General features: G+C 40.2%; 1 protein-coding gene and 1 long non-coding RNA gene across 8 annotated transcripts in view; one reads left to right on the forward strand and one right to left on the reverse strand.

The window, feature by feature from the left end:
- MSL3 (MSL complex subunit 3) lies at positions 1–20,849 on the reverse strand. 2 transcript variants are annotated; one of them, XM_054654863.2, is made up of 13 exons: positions 20,494–20,849; positions 18,570–18,652; positions 17,899–17,994; positions 17,234–17,334; positions 16,253–16,344; positions 15,404–15,526; positions 14,814–14,974; positions 12,746–12,904; positions 11,677–11,939; positions 11,176–11,285; positions 10,886–10,985; positions 10,368–10,452; positions 1–903 (listed from the first exon to the last, which is right to left on the reverse strand). In XM_054654863.2, the coding sequence occupies exons 1-13, from the start codon at positions 20,590–20,592 to the stop codon at positions 804–806; spliced, it is 1,572 nt and encodes a 523-aa protein (XP_054510838.1). In that variant the 5' UTR covers positions 20,593–20,849; the 3' UTR covers positions 1–803. The 2 variants fall into 2 exon arrangements, with proteins under 2 accessions (XP_054510838.1, XP_077029265.1); XM_077173150.1 differs by lacking the exon at positions 20,494–20,849 and adding an exon at positions 19,908–20,121.
- LOC143693121 (uncharacterized) overlaps positions 20,831–24,360 on the forward strand; it is a 19,937-nt gene continuing 16,407 nt past the window's right edge. For 5 of the 6 annotated variants that reach the window (XR_013180615.1, XR_013180621.1, XR_013180622.1 and 2 more), the window contains exons 1-2: positions 20,831–21,190; positions 22,200–24,109. This is a non-coding gene — a long non-coding RNA (uncharacterized LOC143693121). The remainder of the gene's footprint in view (positions 21,191–22,199; positions 24,110–24,360) is intronic. The other variant, XR_013180634.1, reaches the window with a different exon arrangement.

Genomic DNA, 24,360 nt, shown 5'->3' on the forward strand with positions numbered 1-24,360 from the left:
CAGCAGCCACTGTGAACTTTATTAAGAAAATAAATGTTTGCCAATTAAACTGCAATGACTTCACTGACTTCCCCATTTACTTGTAGAAAATGAGTTCTTTCATAACGGCTCTGGAAATCATTTATTGCCAGGTAAATGCCGAATCCCTGGCTGTGGCTGGTCTGCTCAGAACCCTGTCAGCTTTACCATGAAAGGTCTATATTCCTCTCTGCAAAATGCAAAGTCAGCAACACATCTTTCACTCAAGCAACAAAGTCATTTTTGAGGCAGATGTCACACTAGCCAAACAGCAACGTCACCTTTACATTAAGCAATACTTTCTATCATGACAGTTCCACAGATGAAATGTAATTTTTGAGGAAAAGAATCCATAAGATACCAGTCACAAATTCTCTTTATGTAACTGTTTAGTCAAGTCTTATTTCTCAGGCAGGAGCGGCTGAGCTACAATGAAACACAGCATGGTGATTTATCTTCATGAGAATGTCCTGTTGCCAATGCATCTGCTTTTGCCTCCTTTGCTTTTTATTACTCTGTGTAGTCCTGTGCAGTAAAGTCAGAACAAGGCTTCTTCATTCATCTGGAGTCAGATTTATATCCAACCCTCTAAGTGACTCACACCACTGTTTATACACATCTGTGAAAAGTAGTTCTCCATTCCTAAGTAATCCAACCATCATAAAGATATTTTCCAATGTCTTCAACTCCAGAAGTTGTTCTAATTCCTTTCTCATCTTGTAGCCATGTAGCAGAATAGCATTGTCATGGCTATGTATAGCAGGATTTAATCCTTATTAATAGCTTCAGTAGATGGCTCGAGGATTTTTAGTACTGTAGTAGGCTTCACATGCAGCTACATAAGCAGATTCTGGGAAAAAATCATCATGGTATTCTGCTAAAAACCTGAGAATAAAGCACACAAAAAAAAAAAAAGAAGAGAATATAAAACATTTAAGAGAAAAGCTTTTTTCAAATTGATTTTTAAGCTCAGCAAAAACACAGCCTGGGAATTAAGAATTATCACTCTTTGAAATTTGGCATACAAAGGATTTGCCCTATTTTTTACAAGTTTCACATAGTGAAAAACAGCCTTCCTCTAGCATTCTGAAATCCAACAAGAATAAAAAAAAATTCCTCAAGATCAATAACAAAACAAAAAAAAAAACCCAGAAAGTTAAACTATACTCAGAAAAAGAATTCAAAGAACTAGCACAGAAGGAAAAAGAAGAGATCTTTCTGCAACTTCTGCTCAGCACACTACTTTCATTTATGCCCAAACCAGTATTTTCAGTTATCACTTTTTCAGTATCTTATACAAATAGCCAGGATTCATTAAGGAGCCAAACTATATCTTTTAAGGCAAGTAAAGCTATGAATTTTCATATATTTCATGTGCCTTTAGGGTCTCCATCTTTCTGATTTAAATATGGGTTTCAATGACAAAACACATCTTTCGCAAATTCAGTTCCTTAATTTCATATTTCTGCAAGATGGTCTGCAAATACTATTCAAACCACCAAGCACCCAATATTTTATCAGGTTTTCCTGCTCTGCTAGCATACAACCTTTTCTTTGGTTTAGGACTGAAAATGAAAATAAACAGTGCTGCTATGAACACCAGTAACAAACAGCTAGAATGACTATAAGCTCCCTACTCCTTCCTTTCATTTCAAAGATACTAGGTATATAAATGGGGGAAAACGGGCAAAACGGTTATTAAACTCAAGATTATACTCAAGCTGTACTTCAGAAAAAAACACAGACCTTCAAAAATACCTGGATATTAAAGATCAGCATCAATAAGCGTGGCAAAATGTGTTTTAAGAGTAGGAAGCAAAAGAAAAAACAGAAAACAATGTCATTTACAGAATCTGTGTTCTCTCAAGAAACAGTGGCTGGGGTGATGACTTCACTGTTGGAAGCTGAAAATATCAGTTGTGCATAGCCAATACTTTGGACATAGAAAGTCCAATTTAAAAAAAAAATATTCATGTGAATGGCATAAAAAATACAGGCCTTCTCCAACCTCACTCACTGCTGCACTGCCTGAACTGGGCATGTTCTTTGATCTAAAGAGAGCCAAAGCATCAAAGAATACTGGCAAGATCCTCTAAATAAAGCACTTATATTCAATAAGAAATATATTAATTGCTCAGAGCTCATAGAAAATGGTGACAGTACAAAACTGCAGATAAATGAAAAAGGGTTGATTTCCCGCCAATCCTTGCAAGTGCAAGGTTTCTGATGTAAAATGTTTCAAACCACTGAAAAAGAATAGCAATTTAGAAGCTAATAAAATACCCAAGTCATCAACTGCTATGACCTCTAGCTTTAGTTAGCTATAAATCACTTTCTAGGATGAGGGGTTAGTATGAAGCAAGTGTGGAAAAGCCTAAAACTTAACAGACTTGAACCTAACTTTGAATGTACTTAGATTGTATAAAGTTAAGATGAGCAACAAGTGGTATTTGATTAATAATTCTTCATTAACACACATTAATGACTCCAAGACATTAAAAAAAAAATCACAGGGGCTGATGAAAGTCTTACTATCTTTGGATAACATTCAGTAAAACACAGTACTAAGAGCTAGATCATACAAGGAAACATGTTTTAAAAGAACCATCAGAGGGCATTTGCGTAGCTGACAGTTCCTAGAATTTTAACAGCAAGTAATGGGAAAGGGTGATCTTTCTCTTACAAATTCCCTGACTTTTGCTTAAATCATCAGTGATACATGCCAGTTTGCTGCATGCTAGAGTGACAGCTGGTACAGATGAGAAATTTTAGCTGAGATGGTGTGCCACAGCTACAACTCAAAAAAAAAGGCACACAGTCAAACATACATCTCCCTGTTTTTCATGTAACAGCTGTGAAAAGCAAAATACCCCAGAGCTAGCAAATTATTTTCTGCAGAGAAGGAGGAGAAAACTACTGAAGGAACACAGCCAGCCTCTGTCCCAGTCCCTTCTATACCTGCATACAAAGAGCAGGGGCCCTTCTGAAGCTGCTTTCTATTCAAAAGGCATCAGAATGCAGAACGCTGGCACAGAAATATTAGGAGTCTCCTAAGACTTTTGCCTACCAGATATTTGACTATTGCTTTGCTCTTGGACAAGCTAAAACTGCACCAAGATCAATTACACTGCTACCTGAAAGTCATGAGCCAAGATTTAAAGACAGAGGGAGCTGTAATTAGCAGACAGAGCCAATGTTCAGCAATAGATCAGAAAGCATACTGCTATTGAGCTATTCAGAAATTGTTTCATGATTAACTTACAAATCTGACCCATTCAGTCACCTGTTGCATTATTGCCCTTTTCATTTTTATACTTTTTACAGAGTTCATATGCATACATCTATAAAGCAAGACTGCTGATGAGCAACCAAGTTCTGGGATGCACAGTCCATATTGATTTGAGACTGCATGCATTTTTCATAATGAATGTTCTTAAAAACAAACTCATGCTTTATACTCATGCTTAGAGAACCGAGAACAGAGGTAACATGGCACAATGCAGTTATTTTCCTCCCTACCACAGGTTCCTAGAAGAGCAACACTTCAGAAAGGTCTAGAGGGGATGGAGACAAGGGAAAAAGATGTGGGCAACTTAGGAATTCTTCAAGCTATGTTCTGATCTTCAAGTGTGGGTGTTTTTAAGCAAGCAATAGCATCACAAATACACTACCATCTGACTGACTTATACAGGTAGATCTACCAAAAAGAAGAACTGAATTATCACTATCCACATTAGAAGGCCATTTGACACATGTCATGAACATATCTCAACAAGAGTCACTGAATTAGTATGAGTTTTAAGAGCATATTCTGGTGGGCCTTGCCTTGACACCACCAACAAAATTTATTACTGGAAGTCTCTGAATGAAGAAAAAGAATTCTTTTAAATGTCAGCTACCATCAGATGAATAAATTTAGGGACAGCCCAGAAAGTGTGAAAATGACAAAGAAAAGAAAACCTTAGTATTTAGAAAGACATCCTCAGCCATTATGGTATAAGAAGACAGAATCCAAAGGAAAAGTTTCCAGGAAGGTGACCTTAAAAACTTCTCCTACAGAATTTTAAAAGGTAAGCAGATGCTTTGATGAAATCAGTGACCTGTTTGAAAGGCTACTGTAATGATCTATCTAAATTTGCTAGAAGACCATTATGAGTCCTAACTCTGTGAGTCACCTCATCAAAAGAAATGTCATTTGCAGATTAAGAAGTTACCTCATCTCTGACACTACTACTCAAATGCAGGATTTGAAAACTAAAAGGCTTTAGGTTCATGAAGAAATGTATATGCCACCATCTGACCCTCACAGCTCCCCAGTTTGTAGGCCTGTCTCCATCTGGAAAGCTGTTCAGGGTAAAGATGACAAAGTCCATCATGACCTCATTGCAGTCAACAGAAGAAGTGAATTGAGGTTTCAGATGTTTCTTCTAATACCCAATGGCTCAAGAACCACGCTAAAGGAGTAAACTGGCCTGTTTTGTTGACTGGACTCTTGTCACTCACTGATATATAGAAACTGAGATAATATTCCTTGGCCTTTTAAGAGGAAATGTGGAGAACCCTGAAGATGCCAAGCTACCATCATAACATTTCCAAGAATCAGATTGAGTGAGTAAGAATTTAATTTTCCCAAAGACCTTTTGGGAAAACAGTCCTACAAGAGCTCAATACAGGAGTCCTTGGTTTGCCTTGAAGATGAAGACCCCGTGACCAGGCCAGCACAGGTCCCTAGAGCTGCCTTCTAAGAAAGCTACTGCAACACATTTAAAGTATTTGGGGCAACCTCTAAATGTAGATACATGATCCAAATCTCAACTATTGACTAGCAATATGCTCATTCAAATTCCCAGGCACCTGATGATTCGCAAAGCAGAAGGAAGAGAAGCAATCCACATGGAGAGTTTCAGGAACAGTTTATGGCAATGCAACAAAACCTTAGTTGAGGAAAAGAAGCACCAATGAGCAGACCAAGCAGCCACCCAAGCCCACTGAAAGTAAGAACCTGCACAATACCAGGTACTCACTAAGAAGCATTCTTCCTAAAGGTGCCAAAAGTTTGAGAGGGCCCCTTTCTACTCAACCGAGCAAAGAGAATTCCTTCAGTTCAGTGTGTTTCAAAACTTGTTGCTCTACATATTTGTGCACTCTAAACCCATGTCTCCATTTATACTCAAACCTGATTTTCTCACATTTAGGTTCCAATTTCATGAGGTTTTCTAGTGTGTCATAACCAAGTAACTGGTTAATCCAAAAAACTGAGAGGAAAAAACCCAGTATGATTCAACAATATTAATCAGTTAATAATACAATATAAGAAACATTGGCACAATTGCATGCTTTTCCATCTTTCAGAATGTGATTTTTAACTACTTGCCCTTTTGCAACTGAAGCCACAATGACTCACAATGAACAGGAACTCTATCACAAAGCAACTTTGCCTAACTAAAGATGTCTTCTAATTCATTCACCATTTGCAATGATTAATTTTTTCATTCTCAGACACAAATAACCTCTCATAATTGTACATTAGCACAGACTAGTGGTGATGATTCACCACTGCAGTTATATATAATAAAAATTACTACACTCAAAATTTGCTGTCAGCACCAGAGATCTATTTCTTAAGGTTACATGAAACAACTTGTCATCTTTGTATATACACATTTTATTATTACAGTCCTCTGATTTGGCTTCCTTCTCAGAAAAATTCATCAGTATCAAAATATTTTCCTACCCATGGAGCAGAGTGGCACAATAGATACAAGCAGATTTTAGAGCATCAGTGGGGAAAAAAAAAAGAGATTTAAGCTTAAAGGAAATACTGACTTTGAAATACCTGTGGGTTTTTAACAAAACTAAAATATTTGACTATTAGCTCTCCATAATCTGAACTAATACACTGGCCTCATCTAAAAAAAAAACTTACTAGAAATTTTAGAAGCAATATTTTAGAAATATTTCATCACTCATTTATTCTTCTGTATTTCATCAAAGTCAAAATATCTGTCTATGCATTTCTATACCACTTCATTTTGCCTTTTTTCCCAAAATGCAAATGACATTCTCTGAAATTACCTCAGTGAAGAGGGGTCTTACTCTTGTACAAACAGGCATACTGTATACTCCTCCTAACTCTTAATAGCTCCTATTGGTTAGCAGACTTGGGAGGGGGCCTCTGATTCCAAAACAGTTTTCCAAGCCAAGGCTGTGTGCAAATTAATGGAAACAGCAAAACAGAAATGGGCACCTTCCTGCCAGTCAATTCTCACCACTGAGACAACCTTTGGAGGCATGTTAGGCACCTTACAATGCCAGGGAATTGTAAAATAGAGCTTATTGCAGCATTTTATTTCAAAAGCGGCTGAAATAATGGAATTAGTTTAAAGCTAATACTTCCTCTTACTCTAAAGCTATTAACAGGCCAGGAGATTTAATCAGGGGTCTTTCACTAGTCCAATTACCAGTTAGCACCAGTAAGCACCAGCTAAAGCATTAGCTCCCACAGACTAAATGTGCACCAAGTGAAATTCAGTGAAACCAACTGGTGAGTCTATTTTAGACTGCAAGTACTATGAATTATTTCAGAAGTAAATAATTTAAGATTCAGAGTTTTGTACTTAATTTGAGAATCTGATTTTCTTCTGCAAATTCTATTATTGAGAAATGAATTTTCCTGTTCTCCATGAAGAAATTTTCATTTTGCACACTTGTAGAAAGCTGGACTAAGCACAGAGGGGTAGAGTTTCTACTTAACAAAAAAGTCAAAAAGATGCATTTCATACATTTCTTAAAAATATATGTTGTCTGGGAAATTGAGAAAAATCTTGTCAAGCAGCAGTCTGAGGGCATGACTGGAAAATATTATCCATATAGCATCTCAAAGCTAATTTAATGCATCTATCATGAACTAAGCAAACTCAAGACAACAAGCTCCCAGAAAAAGTATTACATTACACAAGTCTCAGTTTCTCAGCCCACAGGACATTTATATTATAAATGGTAAACTATAAATTTTAGCCACAAAATCATAATTCAGAATTATATCAGTATCTATGCAAGAACTAAATCAGTTGTGTACTGCATGCAAGTTTTATTTAAGAATACATAAACTGCTAATGCTTGGACTACTCTACTAGACATCAAAGAAGATTCAGGAGTAGTTTAATTAATGCAAGCAGACCCATAAATCCTTTGCCTGCTATTAGAGAAATTAAAAAAAGGAGAGTACTTGAGCTTCTCACTCAAGAGCAGTTCACTAAAAAAAAAAAAAACAAAAATAATTAAGCAGTCCTAAGTAAACTGGCTGCTGTTACCTAATACATACAGATTTTGTAGGAAATGCATACAGATTTGTTGTAGGAAAGATCTTACTGTTTCAAAAGTTAAGCCAGAACAGAACCGATATAAAATATTTATAATAATCATCCATTAATCCCAAAAAGGAAAAGACAGAATGTGAAAATTGAAGAACTAGTACTGATGCCTAAAGATTTTTAAGCTTTTGTATCTTTCATGTATCTTTCATGAATTTATAGCTTTGTAGATTGCTAAAGCATGGCTGTAGTTTCCAGCAATTTTCCTACCTTTCTTCCCTACATTTACAAACTATTAGCTAACCTTATAAATAGTGTTTAGTCTTACTCCAAGAAGAAAACCAACTACACAGACATTCTGTTTTCCAACCAGAAGCTGGACCAGACATAAAAAAAGTGGGGCAAAAGAAACCTCTGCCTTCAGTGGGCCAGGACCCCAGGGATTATTACCTAACCAATTAACCTTTTAATTGGACAGTATATGGTAAGTATAATACCTGAGTGACTTTATAAAAATTGTGGAATTACTATACCATGTGCAATTTTTGCCACATTGTCTACCTGAAAGCTTTCAAGTAAAGGTTTGCTTTTATATTCACTCTAACATTGTTGGGAACATCTATTCTATTTTCCAGGCATCAGTACAAGATGTCACCTCAAACTCAAGTTTTCTTGTGATTAGAAACAGATAAATCAGAACTATTTCTGTGATAAAAATCAAGCATGAACAATTGTCTAGAAAATAATTGTTTGACCACTTTCAATGATAAGCGGCATGAAGAAACAAATACCCAAATGAAAAACTTTTCAAAGCCCCATGTGAATACATATTGAGAAAAAAGTATCTAATAATTTGTACTGGTTTCTGTTGCCCAGTAGCATAGCTGAAAAGGAAAGCAGACTAAGAAAAGTATTTATTACAAAGCTACCTAAGATCAAATGCTTCCTACAGCAGTAACTGTAACTTTGAAGCTTTCTTGACACTGTCAAAAAAGAAAGTGCTTGGAAAAAAACAGCCTTCAAATATTTTGCTGTAACAGATACATGATATCGACATTATCCTTGCCTTGTGGGGCTCATTTGGTTTTGTTCTAGCCTGGCCTCAAGGACTGAAGCACACCCCTGGTTTTTTCTGAACACCCCTGGTGTTTTCTGAAAGGAATGCAGGTTGTGTATTTGGAGGACTGTCCACCACGACACAAAGCATGGAAAAGGGGAACTACTGAAAGATTTGCTTCAAAAGCACAGTTCTATCTCCCCTAAAAATGCTGATGTGGAAACATGATTTTTATTTCTATTTATAGATGACTACACATTTCAATTAAATGCTCAGATGGAAAAGTAAAACACATACAGATACTATCACTAGAAATTTCAGTTCCCTTAATCAACCCTTTTCCAATAGGCAACCTTTATTTTATGGGCTGTAGGGGACATGTTTCTCCTTCTATCTATTCTACTCCATTAAAGCTTATCCATAGAAAGGATATGAAAACATGGTATTGTAGGGGGGCACAGTATGGGTTAATGAAGGTAATGTAGAATGTAATCTTATCCCCCAATGAGTTGCAGCTGGACCCTATTACTAAAGATTAGGAGCAGGCCAGATGATAACAGGCCACACCTGTAACCAATAAGAACTGGTGGAACAAAAGAGAAGGCAGAGAAGTCACAGGACTCAGATGGCTGCTGTAAGGACCAAGAACAGTCAGTGCTTAGAGGAGCTGCCTGCGAGAAACTTTGAGGAGGTATGAAACTCTGAGGCTATGGAACCCTTGCACCATAATGATAAAAGAACTCTTGATATATAGGACAATGTATAATGATAAGAGAACTGTTGTAATATATAAGAGAACGTGGTATTAAAGACACTAAAGAACAGAGATCTGCTCTGATCAAGACTCTGAAGAATCTGAACAGTCAAAAGTCTGATAAAAACTGATCGGATCCACAGTGAGTTAAGCTCTCTAAAAAATACTCACTTCAAGCAAAAATAGTCTTCCAAAAATGAGCTCTAATTCTTTTAATTTAAAGGTATTTTGAATGCCAACAAGGATCTGACAAAAGAGATGCAAAATGGAATCAGTAAAACTTGACAACTAACTGCTCCCAGAGCAAAACTGTGTTTTGTAGAAACTTTGACATTGGAAACATCTTTTATTTTCAATAAGCAATTAAAGTAAAAGCATTTTAAAGCTTTCATCTCCCTGATATCTAATACAAGTTTTTTTTTATACTGGTGTAATACTAAGTTACCTTTCCCTAAGTGGCTACTGAAGTCACTGACCAAATTTAAGTTACAGTTTCCATATCTGTTCCATTACCGTCTACAACACCTTCTCCTGAAAGTTTTCCTTGGCAATTTTGTTTTCCAGTGTACTGATGCTGCACAACACAGAGCCAACACTAGATATCTAACCACATCCTCAATGTCATGCAGAAATACTAATTACAGTACCTGATAAACCAATCTGATCATGGGGCAGATATGGCCTTACTGACTCCAGGGGTGGAGCTAGTGTAGTCACACAGAGTTGTGTATCCCTACAAACTGCATTGTGTATCCCACTGCACAGCATTACAGAGAAACCTTTCTGTTCAAAGCTCAGTTAAGAGAGACATTTCTTTTAAGAAATCACCATAATTAAAAACACGTTTTAAAGAACAAGTTTCTCCTCCTGCTAATATTGATAAAAAATACCAATGCAGACTTTGCATTTCTTCACATGCTACTTAACCAAGTCAGACTTGTCATGCTATACATATCAACAAACTTTCACACTTCAGTTCTATATCAATGTGTTTATCAAAATTCAAAGTAGAAAATTCCGGTTCCCTTCAACTGGAATTAAGAAAATAAAAAAATCTTATATTCATCTTTACTCAAACTGCTATTGTTAAAATGGTATACTAATTTTACCCTAATCTTGTAGTTATAGAAAATTAGTATCTCATTTTAAACCCCCTTAGCCATTCCAGGACATTTATATCTATGTAACAATAGAAAGACTACTATGGTACATTGTGTCACATTACCTCAGAAACATCTCGAAGTGTTTTACTAAAGCCTTTAGGTTTTTGTCAGGAAAGCACATCTTCCCCAGTATTTCTGGTAGTTTTACTGTGAATAAAAGAAATAATGTTTATACCTCTTCTTGTAAATGCAACTTCAAATTACTTTTATCCACTACATAGAAAAGAATATAAAAATTTCTTCTCACCACAGACCCCACTTTTCCTTGCAAGCTACTTTTTTATCTTTCAAAGCCTTACTAAATAGAAACATGCTGAGAAGGTGAATGCTGCTGGGTTTAATGATGTTTGATAGTGTATGGGAAGTAACACTGCTTTGCCTTTCTTAAATGAAGGCTTACAGAGCCAATAAAAGATAACCAAATCTATGAATAGCCTAAAGTTCCAAATAGATTAAAATGTACATTCCTTCAAGAATAAAAATAAATTTAATAAAGCAAACAGAAAAATCACACAGATATCGGGACTGGAAAAAAATATAAAGCAACTTTGACTGAGCAGAGAATTTTGCATTAGTTTACCAAACATCCTCAGCAAATGTTGAGATCCATAGATATATGAAGGAGGTGGTGGTTGATCACTTGGTGGATAATTCTCTGGCATCAATTTCCAGGACAAAACCTATAGATAAAATATGAAAATACTGGTTATGAAAATTTTATAACATCATAAATAATTTAGAATGTACAGAACTCCAAATTCAAAGATGAAATAAGTAATACCAACAAAATCTTTTCTTACATAGCCCTACTGTGAGGTCCAAAAAGCTTTCAATCCTTGAATGTGAGACAGTAACATCAAAATCTGTTACCTCATTCAATTCGTTGTTTCTTCTACCTTCAAAGCCAGTAAACACCGTGCTCCCTTCTTTGCTAGGAGTCAAAGTTATAGGTGAAGATGACCCACTATGGACAGGGGTTTCTTCAAAATGAAAGGAAAAACAAAACAAAAGAAAAAAGAAAAATTTTATTACTTGTAAACTACTACCTGGAACTATAAGCCATTAAATGCATCTAAGGCCTGCTGCTAAAATGTTTGAAGTTGAAGTCTTAAAAACACTGAAATTCAATTAAGGTTATCCTAAAATATACTCTCAGAAAAGCAGCTCATTGCATTCTCTGGAAAAATATACCCAAGTACTGACAATAGCCTTGTATTTCTCTCTTTGGTAATAACACCTCAGAGTTAAAGAATTGATACAAGAAGTTAATGACTTCCATTTCTTTCACTGAGTTTACAGCCCATGCAGCACTAAAAGAAGAACAGAACTTTATGCTTTGTTTAGGCCCAGAATGTAAAAAGAAAAGCCTACTTTTTTCCAGGTGCAGGAAGAGCTTTGGCATGGACGCGGGGGTGTCGAGGTGCCGCCGTTTGGGCTGCGGGGACGCGCTGCTCTCCGATAGCCTGTCACAGTTGGAGCTGTGGCGCGTCGAACGCCTCAGCGACTGCAGGATTTCGGGCTCAGCTTTCCGCCTCTTCGGCGTGGCTGGCTCCCCTGTGGTGGGCTGGCTGTCAGTCGACTGAGGCGTGGGTGGATTCAGCAGAGGAGGGCTTGGGGAAAGTTCCTCCTGATTTCTAGGAAATTAGGGCAGGTTTACAGAATTGACAAGGTCAGGGCTCTAGCAAAAAAAGAAATCCTTCTAGTTTTATCGCCCCTCTGCCCGCAGGGCAGGCTTTGCCCCCGAGCAAGGCAGCACAGACCAGATAGCTCAGTCCCTCCTGGGGACAGAGTGTCCAAATACCCAGGCTGCTCGTAGCTGTGGCTACCTTAAGCAAGCTTAGTGGATATCAGCTCTTTAGAGATTTATCAGCTCTCTTAGTATTTCAGCTCTTTGCTTGCTAAGGTGCCTGGCAGGCTAGAGAGGAAGCAGACGAGAGAGGAGAAGAAAAATCGTCCTGGGGTTCCACAGCCATGGTTTTATTGAGGGGTCTGTGAAGGGTTCCAGTGACGGCTCTTCCTATGCTGAATGGGCTAAAACAGCCCCTTTTTATAGGGTACAAAGGGATCCAAACTTGTCCAATAGTAGGGGTTAGGGGAAAGTGACCTATGGGGTTACAGAGATAAACTAGGGTCCAAAAGGCGGAAGACGGGGGCTTATTTTGCTATCTCATCATGACTCAGCAATTCTTACCATTAAGTCTCAGCCCTCCATGGAGCCCTGGCCAATTCCATGGAGTCTGCTACATTGTTTCACAGATCTTATTGAACATTTTTATTCAGGTAAAACAGTCTCCTCCCAATAACTATTAAAGTGATGAGCTCTTCTATTAAATTCTATTTTCCAGAAGTGTACTTATCTTCAAATTAGTTAAAAACCATGAATAGCACATTCTCCTATTTTGTGAGATAAGGAGTATTAAACTTCTTATATCTAACCTACCTGTTTGTATTTGTTGAGTTTTCTTTGATAGGAAGAAAGAATTTTGATGAAGTCACCTTCTTAAATTGAGCTTGTTCATAAGGATAGAGCAAAATTAAGGGAAGTGTGAAGTCAAAGGTTATTCTCAGCCCATCCACCATCTCTTTACATAGCTCGACACTAGAGGGGAAAAAAATATGATTTTCTAAGTTGCATGGCACTATTTTTCAGCATAGTTGCACAAAATTGCTCTGTAATACAGTCCATTAACATCATAACTACAATATGCTGATTCAATCACTAAGTAATGATAAGCAAATAAAAACACACTTAAAAAGAAGGTGATTGCTCTTGTTAACTTCAGAAATACAAGTTCTTTTAAAAGGTCTGCTTCATAACCTCAAACAAAATCACACAACTGTACTATTACATTATTCACTAAACTAATAAAATCTACTGTGGAGTAAATAAAGTTAGTTAGATGTTTTTCAGGTAAACATTATTTTGGTTTCCAAGTTCACTACACTGAAAAAAGAGGCACCTGCCAGAAAAAGTAAGTACAAAACAGACTGAATCTCTGTTTAAAAGGCAAAAGCAGAATTTGACCTATAGCCACTAAGCTGCAGTTAAGGCTGTGCTCAAGAGGTATCCAGTGAACCAACATAACCAGATAGATTTGCACGAGAGCAGTTTCCAATGGTCTGCTCTGCTAATCAGAGCACTGCATTTGGAGGCTACCGGGAATTTCAGTTTCAGGTCTGTGTGAAAGACTTACAAAATTAGATATGAGTACATGAGCTATAACAAGAACCAAAAACACAGAGTGCAGCACACCTGCAACACCTCTCACCTTTGTGAAGGTCTTCCCCTCTCATGTTTCAAGTGTACACATGTGTATTGTAAGAGAATTTGATTCTGCCAAAATGATCCATGTTAGAAATTCCAAACCTCCAATATTTCATATCACCTACTAAAACTGATACACATGAATTGGGCCAGGGGACCATCAGGTGCAGAAATTCTATAAATCCAAGAAGGTCAATAACCTTCAGTGTTAGAGCAGTAAGGCAAATGCAATGAAGATGTCAGTTGAATCTCTCCTACTTAATGATCACTGAAACTATACCAATTTTTTTTACTAAAGCACTGTTTTTATTGAGGAAGTGGCTTGAACACGAACCTGTAAAAATCATAATGTGTGTAAAGCCTTCTGTTCGTATTTCTGATATTTTATCTAACCTTTTGTTTGGGAGATTATACTACAAAGAAGGAAAAGTGTCAATCTGTCAAAGAATGAATGACACCAACATAAAACAAGACACTCAGGCTAAAATATTGCAAGGAATAGCATAAGTACACACCATTGAAACAGAACACTAACACAAGTCAGGATTTCTCATTGATAAAAATAACAAGATTTCACCCATTGTACTTAGATAGCAGCAGTTTCATCGAATATCAAAAATCTTTAACATAAGAGAAAATAATCCCCAAAACAATCAAAAACCACCACACTGCAAACATGTATGGTCAATGCATTTTTTAACATGGTAGAAGAACATACAGCTCAGCTGAGAAAACAGACTAAAACACAAATTTCAACAAATCACGATTTGTGTTACCACAGTTTTGCTACATACTGTCTCTAGGATTTAAGAGCATATATCCATTTAAAACAAACAACTTGCACTTGGAATTCTTTAGAAGTGTTTGTATTAAATTTTTATCCTTTTTAAAACGTGAACCTGTTCAAGTTTATCTAAGCAGGGTATTCTTATATCAGATATGAAATTCTCCACATTGACAACAGCAACACATTCTTCAAAACAGATCTCAGTATTTATAAGAATTTACATGATAAAACAGAATATTGATACTTTTGCATAACAACTTTTCAGAGTACAGGGACTCTCTCACTGGTAAACAAATTATCAGTGTTACTCTGCTATAGTTATCTGTCAAATACTTTGAGCCCTGTAAACAGATATACATTATGGTATAAGCTCACAGAAGTGACAGCTATAAAACAGAACACAGAATGCAAGGTCATTCTTCTTGTGACAACAGCAGTGGACTAAAGATTACTCACTTCTTCTCTGGTGGCACATAATGAAGATTCATATTAGCATGTGGAGTCATCTGATGGTGCCGAGACCTTTCATTGGCTGAAAAAGCAGCATTAATTGCAAAGTGTTTTACATATGACTCCAAGATGGTTATTATATTTGTCTGGCAAGGAAGCTTCACTAGCTGAAAAAGAAACAAAAAAAAAGTCTTATAAAACCAGTAAGTTGTAATGTACCAACTAATTTAGTAAATATCTAGTGCATAAAGCAAATTCAGGACTATAATTTCAACACTTAAACTGCATTTTTTATCAACATGAGAAGAAACAAGAAACATGGTCAGATTAACAAGTCTGCTGCATTTCCACCTTTCAAAAGCAATCTGCATTCTAAAGCACCATGAGGAACCACAACAGTACACTGCTAAATATGACAAGCCACTGTTATAGCTATAGAGAACGCTACTCCCTACACTTTATATTCTTCCTTGCCCTGTCAACATGAAGCTAGAAAGGTGAAGTTAAAAACCTCCAGGAGCTGTATAAACAAAAACTACTTTTGACACCCTCCTCACACCCCCATGCACATTAGAGCCCCAACTTTTATTTTATACCCTTTTTCTTCTATTAATATAGTAGCAGTCTTCCTCAAGCTTCTTTTTCAAGACTTCAGGAATTTCTATGCTTATTGCTCTTTCTTCCATGTCCCTTTTTGTATGAGTGTCTTGTTCTTCTTTCTACAACAGATCAGTAAAAGAAAACAATATATTGGTTGTGAAACAATAACTTCAATAATAAGGATACAAGTGGATAATAGTCTTAAACTATTTAACAATACTGCTCTTGAAAACATCTGCAAATTAATTTTAAATTTTTTTTTTAATTTTACTTTCTCTTAAATATTTAACTAAAAAAAAAAAACAAAACAGAAATTTGTCAGGTGTTGCTGCTTCAGATCACCCACACTGTAGCAGTAAAAATCTACACATCTTCAGACCAACTGTTTACGGTAGAAAAATAAATGTTTCTTTTTCTTGAGAAAAGTCCTCTCTACCTTTTAACTTAAGACCAGGGTTGACATGCCTGTCTCACAGTAAAATACAAGACAAACATCCTGCTGCTATCAGGGTTTGTTCAACCTGCATAGACAAGTAAATTTTTACAGCATCCACAAAAGTGGAAAATCTAGTCTGATACATTTTCTCCACATAAGCCTTTTGTGTAGAATGAGAGAAAAAGAAACAAATGTGTATTTTTAGCATAATATCATACAGTTCTATAAGAAAATAACATTGTATAATTTTCAAAAATCACAATCACAGTAAACACCAGGAATAAGATAATTATGCTTTTAATTATAGCTAAATTACCAGTTGTGGCCTATATTTCATCTACTTCAATTTTTCCAGAGTTTCAAGTGCAGATGTTTAAATTCTATTAACTTAAGGAACACACAAAAATACCATTTCTGTCCTCTCATCTATGTCACTTTCTTCACTCTTTATTTCTTCATCTGTTCCTTCATCACTGTCATCAGAAGAAGAACTACTTATAGCTGCATAAAAGAGATTTCACATATTCATTAATACATTACAGAGCTTATGACCAATCAGTTTGAGGCCTCAATGCAAAAACAACCCAAAAAACCAAAAAACCCAACCCACTAAAACATCACAATTATCTTGTTATATTTAATGAGGATGAGTAATTCTAATTGAATTAAACATGCATTATTTACAGCCCACTACAAATATTTTAAACATGTAAGACGAGTTAATAGGAAGTATTCTTCCTCTCTAATTGAAAAACACTCACTTTTACAAGCTCCCTACACTCCTGAGCACCCACATTTTCATTGGACTTTAGTTCTGCACAGGGGATTAACATATTAATCATTCAATCAAAGGGCATGAATCTGTGCAGCAACAGTTCCCAGAACATCAGTTATGTGCCAGCCAATATTCCTGCTGGCTTTCTAGTCACAAAGGAAAATGCAGGAAATTAAAAATCTGGCTTGAAAGTGAAATCAGCCCGTCAGCTGACAAGAAACAGACCTTTGTGTGAGGTAGACTGGGGGAAAAAATAATCTTATTGCCCTCAAAAATACAAAAACACTAGCAGGGAAATGTTGTGTTTCCTAACCTCAGACAAAGAAATATGAGGGGTTCTCACACCTATTAATACTATACTAAAGAAAACAGCATTGAGCTCTGAAATCACTGATTAGAACAGCTGAGTAGAAGAGATGCAAGGAGAAGCCTCTAGATTACAAGACGAAAACAGATATTCCAACTTAACAGATGTTAGCGTGAAACAGAGTTCTCACTCATTCATATGACTGCCTTTGAATATTTCAGATAGGACCAGGATACTCTCATGGCAAGTGACACTTATCCCCAGGTCAAGGCATCCCACCAGTTACCAAAGGATGAAAACAAACTCACAGTTTTCGCTACTCTCATCATTTTCTTCAGCAGGAAGGCTTTTTAACACAGAGTCAACACCAGGCAACCTGCAGCGTCTCTTCTTTCTTCCCTTTCTTCTCCTACAGAACATAAAATGGTTCACTGACATCTGGGTAATATTATTTCATTTGTTTATCCTAACTAATTTGATTATGTGCAAATGCACAGGAAACCTATGTTTGAGCTATTTTCATTAATTAAAGCTGAAATTATTTGGACAACACTTATTTGAGAGTGGATACCCCAATGTCTGTACATTATCTCACATTCACGTTATCAAGCAGATCCTTTGGCCATGGCCAACCAATATTAGATTATTGCCTTTGGCACAAAAATACTTCAGGTTTTTCCTGAAGTGTTTTGCAAGTACATTTCTTTGGGAAGATGCAGATCCAATACAGAGGCATTTCAGAGCAATAGTTAAGAATAACACAGCTATTGAGTTGTTAGTCTTTTAGAGTGTTAATAACAATCCACAGGTCTCTAGCTCAGAGTAGCTCTCTAGAATGCACTGACTGCATTATGCATCTATGTACCACCTACAGCATGAGCTCAGATGCCAAGCTCAGTTGTAGACACCTGGATGTATCTGTCTGAATCTGAAAATGAATCTCATTTCTTTTGAGGCCAAAAGGATTCCTTACATGCGAGCCACAGCCTTCCGTGCCAATTTACGCTGTAATCTGCGGTTTTCGTCTGTATCCCGAAGAACATGGTCTTCAGCTGCCCATCTATCCCAGCTAAGGACAGGTCAAAACAAAGTATAAAATTACTATGAATATATGCCACTCATGATTACAAATGAATTAATATACTTTAAATCTAGAAAGGACTCATTTAATGTCATTCAGAAGCAACATCTGCATCACAAGGTTTGCACTCTTCTCTGTTGACATGGCTTCAGCTCTCACATTGCCATCTGAAATCTCTCAAGCCTTGTCTTAACCCAAAACAGCATTTCTAGCACTGACACATGCTATCAACCACAGCCAAGACACTGCAATCAAGTACTGATAATCAAACAATCCAGAGCTAGATTTAACAAAGCATAAACCTTTTGTTAATGGAAACTTAGGCACCATAAGTATATGGCATAGGCAGATATCCCTTAAGGTTTAAACTCACATCTATCAAACCGATTCACTAAAATTTATGGATACAGACCAATGTCAACATGAGCAAGTACATTAAAGGCATTCACAAAAATAAAAGTACTCCTGCAAACATTGGTTCTTGGATATTCCACGCAAAGCCTGTCTTTGCAGAATAAAATAGAAGAAATGGAAGAACTGAAGCCACACGTATAGGTTCTTACCTTCTGTTCCAACCGTTAAAATGGATCAGATATTCTGGAATCTTTCTGCCTTTCTCATCTTTTCCAACAACAATATCAACAATCTGAAACAAATATTGAAGGGTACATATTAAAAAGCTTGAGAGAAAGTAAGCCTTCGGGTATTTAGAAAGTTTATACACAAAGAAAGAAAGAAAAGAAAATTAAATAGACTTGATATTTTGCCAGTAAATATTGACATGAACAGAACGATTATACTAAATTATCAGAAAACCTAGCTTTCTTGCTGACTACTCTTAACATTGCAGACTGCTCACTATCTTCGTCCTATCCTCAAAGGTCCCACACTTTCAAGACGGACAAAGGGAGACATCAAAGAGTGCAGTAGCACAGTGTGGATATGCAGATTTGGGCTACTTACACTTTCTCCCCTGTGCTGTCTGCTCAAGCCCCCTAAGTTCTCTATACATAAACCTCAGAAATACTGCTCTGTTGAACATCACAGACTCTCAGCCACAAAACATTAAGAGGCTTTGGGAATATCTCAACCCTTGTTTTCTTCCATTTTCACCAATGTGCAATGGCAAGAATGAAAGGGCCTGCACCTCAAAAGAAAAAGATGTGGTGCCTGCACTTGAGTGGCTTTCAATAAATCATTATCAGTACTTAGGCTATAGTGATGTTTCAATTTGGGTGCCCAGAATTTAAGAACTACTGATGGATTCACAGACAGTTATGCTGTTTACAGTACTTGGCAGTAAAGAAGAGGTACAATGCATTTTTGTACTCAGGTTATAGGTTTATAGGGATAGCAACTACAGCTGCCAGGTTGTTAGGACACTGGAGTAAATGTACAAACAAAAGGGCAGCCCAAAATATTACAGGATGGTGGCATTCCTAAACAAAGATGTTTGAGAAACATGGATAAGCACAACTCGCAAACCTGCAGCAAAAAGTACTAATTTCATCAAGAATCCAGTTACAGCACTTCCTTTTTTATCCTCCTCTGTAACAAAAAAACACCCAGAATTCTAAGTCAGACACAGATGACTTAGGATTGAAAAATAACCTTGTGTATCACTGGTACCTTAAAACAACACTATTTACATAAAGTTCTATCATTACTCTCACTACCCTTACGGTTAGGCCCTAACTGAGGCAGTCACCTCTTACTGCAACACCTACGGCCCACCGCGTACTGCTCACTCTCCTATTTCCGTATATTCTCCTTCGCCAACGGTACCACTTATACCTTTCTGAAACGCAGAGGGGCGGGCAGTAAGCGTGGGAAAGCGTGAGAGGAAATAAATCCAGCTACACTACAAAACTGCAGGGGCGGCAGTAAGACTTCAGAATTACTTTGCAGGTGTTCAGCCGGGAGCGGAAGGCGGGAAGCGCGGCCGGCACTCCCAGGGCGGCTCTGGGCCCCGCTGTCTACCTGCCGCGGCGGGCAGGCCCCATCGCCTCTGCTCCCCGGCGCGGCCAAGGCCCAGAGGCTCCCAAACAGCTGCTACGCGCACCCCCACCCCCGGGGCTCCCGTGGCGCGGGGAGAGAGCTGAGCCCCACCGGGGCACCGGCCTGAGCCGCCCGCACGGAGCAATAACGGAGGGAGGCCAGGCCCGGCGGGGACGGCACCGCCTCGCTTCGTCTCCCTGTCCCGTGGCGGCCCCCGCACCGCGGCCTCCCCGCCTGCTCCCCCCTCCCCGGGCCGGCGCCCGTTTCCCGCAACAAGTGCAGCTGCCGGCGGAGCCGCCTCCCCGGCCGGGCCCAGAGCCGCTTCCCGCGCCGCCTCCCGCCCGGGGGCGCGCCCAGCGCCCGGCGGGAGCAGTAACGGGAGAGCAGGAGCCGTAACGGGAGCGGGCGGGCCGCGCGCCGGCCCCGCCCCGCGCCCTCCCGCCCGGGGAGACGCGGGAGGGGTAGGCAGGAGCGCGCGCGGCCGGTCACCTTGGCATCATAGAGCACTTTGGCTTTGGTGGGGTCGGGCTCGAAGCAGAGAACTCTCTCTCCCCGGTGGAACTTAAATTTCATTCCCCGCGAGGTCATTTGTTCATCATGGCGCAAAGGAGAGGAGCCCCGCCCGCTCCCGCGGGGAGGTGCCGCGGACGGCCCGGCCCCGCCCCGCCCCCGGCTCCTCCGGCGGGGGCGGGCGGCCGGGACGGAGCGGGGATGCAGCGCCTGGCTTCCTCTGCCCTCGGTGGGGGAGCGGCGTTCGGCCCCGGGCGCTGCGGGGACGGGCCGCCCTCCTGTGCCCGCCCCGCCGGTCACGCGGGGTGCGCGGCGCGGGATGCGGGAGCCGGCGGCGGGAGGGGCGGCGGCGGCGTGGGGGACGCGTCCCGCCGGGCGGAGGGGCGGCCGCCCGCCCTGGGCCGGGGGAGTCCCTGCGGGAGGCGAGAGCTCCCGGCCCTGCCGGCGGTGCCTCAGCGCCAGGGGGGCCGGGCCTGTGCCCGCCAGCGGAGCGGGGTGCGGTGAGGGTTAAGCGCACCCCGAGAACCACAGTGGCCCTTCTCTCTGCTGCTGCTGCTGCTTTCCCTAAACATCAGCAGACATCCCCATCCCTCACCCTCTTTCCCGCGTTCTCCGCTAAGCGAAGAACCGCCCCTACTCCCAAGATGGCTTTGTGTACATTGTAACCTCCCGCAAGGTTTGTTTTGCTCTCCGTTGTTCTTTCAGCATTCCTTCAGGAAAATAAAACCAGGAATAAATAGGGTGTTGGGACTAGAAACCCAATCCGCTGTTTAATTTCAGATTCCACAAGCACACATATAGTGCAGATAATCAAAATCAATACACAGCTTTCTTGCCAGTTTATGCTGCGTGATGCCTGGAAGGGACCTCATGGGGCTCAGCCAGGGGAACGCTGCAGTTTCCCACACGATGTTATTAGATGCTCCCTCAGGCTGTTGCAGTTTTTATGCGAATTCTGGATTTCTGATTTACACAAGACCATAACAGGGCTGGGAGGCCTGGGCGGCCTGGGCTCAGCCAGCCTTGTGGAAAGACCAGTTAATTTGTGATTATTTAGCATTTCTGAAGTTGTTTTTCTGTGGAAGCTGTTCAGGAGATGGATGACTCTAGACTGTGCAACTGTGCATACACTAGTTGGTGCTAAGGAGAAGAGGATTTTAAATCCTCATATCTTTTTTCTGCTCACTGAGGCTGATAGCAAAGCTGGAAGCTGTAAGGAATGCCATGGGAAAGAACATGGAGTTCTAGTGTATTACCAGAAAGTTTCTTAAGGTAAAAAGTGATAGAGGGTACCAGAAAACAAGACTCTGAGAAGGTGACTGCTCTTTGGAATAGGATGGACTGAGTACTCAACTTCTTTTGATTCAAAAGATACATATTTTTATAGTGGGAATGGTAGGAAAAGCCTATAAACCTGCTGCTAAGACTGGGTAGGGTGAGAGAAGCCAATTAATGGAAAAGAGTTAGAGAAATTAAGGAAGCATTCCTGAAATACACTGATGCTAAGGTTAGAAAATAGGCTCCAAAATGCATGGATGCAATGTCAATTGCAGGAAGTGTTACCTAAGCTGTTTTTTGGGGGTTTGTTTGTTTGGTTTTTGTTGTTGTTGTTGTTGGGGTTTTTTTCTTGGTTTTTTGGTTTTTTTGTTTGTTCAGTTTTTTTGTTTGTTTTTTTTTTTTGCAAGATAAAGAATATGGTGTTGGACATTTGGAGAACAAAGCTGCTTCCATGCCTTAAAAATGGGGCAAAACCAGCAACAACAAAACAAGGGAAGGAGAATCACCAACTTGTGCTTGTGTCCCTGCCTCCAACCTGGTGAGAAGAGTACTCACACAAGAGGAGCCTCACACCACTTCTGCATAAACAGCTTATGTATTTCCACACTGCCTCCTAGATTTCTCCTTTTCCTTCCTCCTCACTGGTATCCACTTGCAGACTGCTTTTTGTTCGTCTCAGCTTCTCCTAGTTCACCCCAGCCCACTTTTATGGCTCCCACGCAATCTACTCCTCAAATCTTTGGACTCAAATTTCTTTCTGCTTGGGTCTCCTAATATTATATACAGCTCTCTGCCATAGCATTTGAGATCCAGTTGTTGCCCTTTCTACTCTCTCCCTGCTCCCACTCTGGGATAGATGCACATATACATCCGTCTTATCTCCCTGAGCCACCTTGCTGTAGATAATCCTTGCCTGCAGATCCCTGCTCTTGCCAGATCTCCTACCAAGGCTCCTCCTCTAGCAGGGCTTTCAAAATCCTGTATGTGAGCTGCGCTTAACTAAGATCCACCCAAAAGGACATGGGAGAGAAGAAATGCTGGTGTGTTTATGGAAAACCTGTGATAGTGCTACCCAGGTAATGCCTACTTCTAGATAAAATACAGAACGTGGACTTTTCAAAGGTATGGAGTTCTCCATAGTGAAGACTGCCAAATGGCTGCCCAAAATCAAAAATATAGAGCGATAGCCACTTGGAAAATGGTGTTTGTGTGTGTATGAACACACTGCCCATGTAGCACCTCCCGTGAGTTGTTCCTGCCATGTACAGCACATAAACAAAAGGCCCAGTATAGATCTACGAGATTTAGCAAAGCTTGAACTGCAGCTCCTCACTCACAGGCAGCAAGGCTATAGCAAGGAGAAAACACAGGCAGCAAGGAGACAGCACAGGCAGCAATGTCGGGCAGCATCTGCAGGAGCATCGTCCCAGACACTGAGGAACAGTGAAGGGGGGTGGGTGGTGCGAGAGGCCGGCGGCCGGGTTTGGTGAATATTGCTGAAGCAGGAGATGAGCTGACCCACCACGTATTTTGAGGACATTCCCAGGACACTCACTACATCGCCTCCAGGAAAGAAAAGCAGATTTACAGCTCCTCTGGGAGGCAGAGCAGCCCGGGAGTGGAGACTCCGGCCTCTTGCCAAAGTGAACCCAGCGAGATCGTGAGGGCTAATTCAGCTAATTCGAGGATCTATTTCAGCTGCCCGCCTCCCCGGAGGCTCAAAGCACGCTCTGAGAAAGTTTTGTTCAAGGACAAGTTTTATTTCGACAAGGCGTTGTGTTTGTGAGGGGGAAGATGGAGGCGGCGCAAGGCTCGCTGGGAGCTGTAGTCCTGCGGTGGGCGCGGGCAGCGCCCCGGCCCCGCGGGGAAGAGGTGAATTCCCCCCCTGGATCCTTCCTGCCCAGAGCACTGGGAACACCGAGGGGAGAACAGGGGTGCCCGCGGCCTGCCCACGGTCTGCTCTGTGCGGAGCCTCCAGTGCCGCGGTTACGCTGTGTGTAACCTCATTTTTACCCGCGCGGCTGCTGGTGCAGGGCTTCTCGCTGCACGTCCGCAGGCAAACACAAAGGTGGCAGCAGCCTAAAGACACACCCGGATAGTCTGGCAAGATGCAATATGCAAACTGTTAGTTCCTGTTGTTGTTTGAATCTGCCCTGCTTTTCATTGTTTCTCCTGGGATCGCTGTTCGGGTGCCGGGTGTGTATTTACCTGGCTCACCTGGCTTGGTGCGGTGCTGAAGGGAAGACACGGCAGTAGAGACAAGGGATGTTTCCATGAACCCCAGCACCCACACTCTCACTGCTGCTTGTAAATCCCGGTGAGATTTCAGTTATACCTAAGCAATCAATAATTCTTTTAGCCCTGCACTGAGTTCTTTAAAATCCCTCCTTGATTTTGTTCAGCCTGGAAATGGCAAGCAGACACTTTTAAGCATTCAGAGAGTATTTTGGCTTTATGAGGCTCTCATCGCATTGGCCACATTGGAATCTCAAAACTGTGTAACTTTCTTCCTAAACTTTTATTCAACAGCCATCACCTGCATGTTATCTTCTATGTTTTGCTTGTTAA

The sequence above is a fragment of the Agelaius phoeniceus genome, chromosome 2 (genome assembly GCF_051311805.1).
Source record: "Agelaius phoeniceus isolate bAgePho1 chromosome 2, bAgePho1.hap1, whole genome shotgun sequence".
Taxonomy (NCBI): Eukaryota; Metazoa; Chordata; class Aves; order Passeriformes; family Icteridae; genus Agelaius; species Agelaius phoeniceus.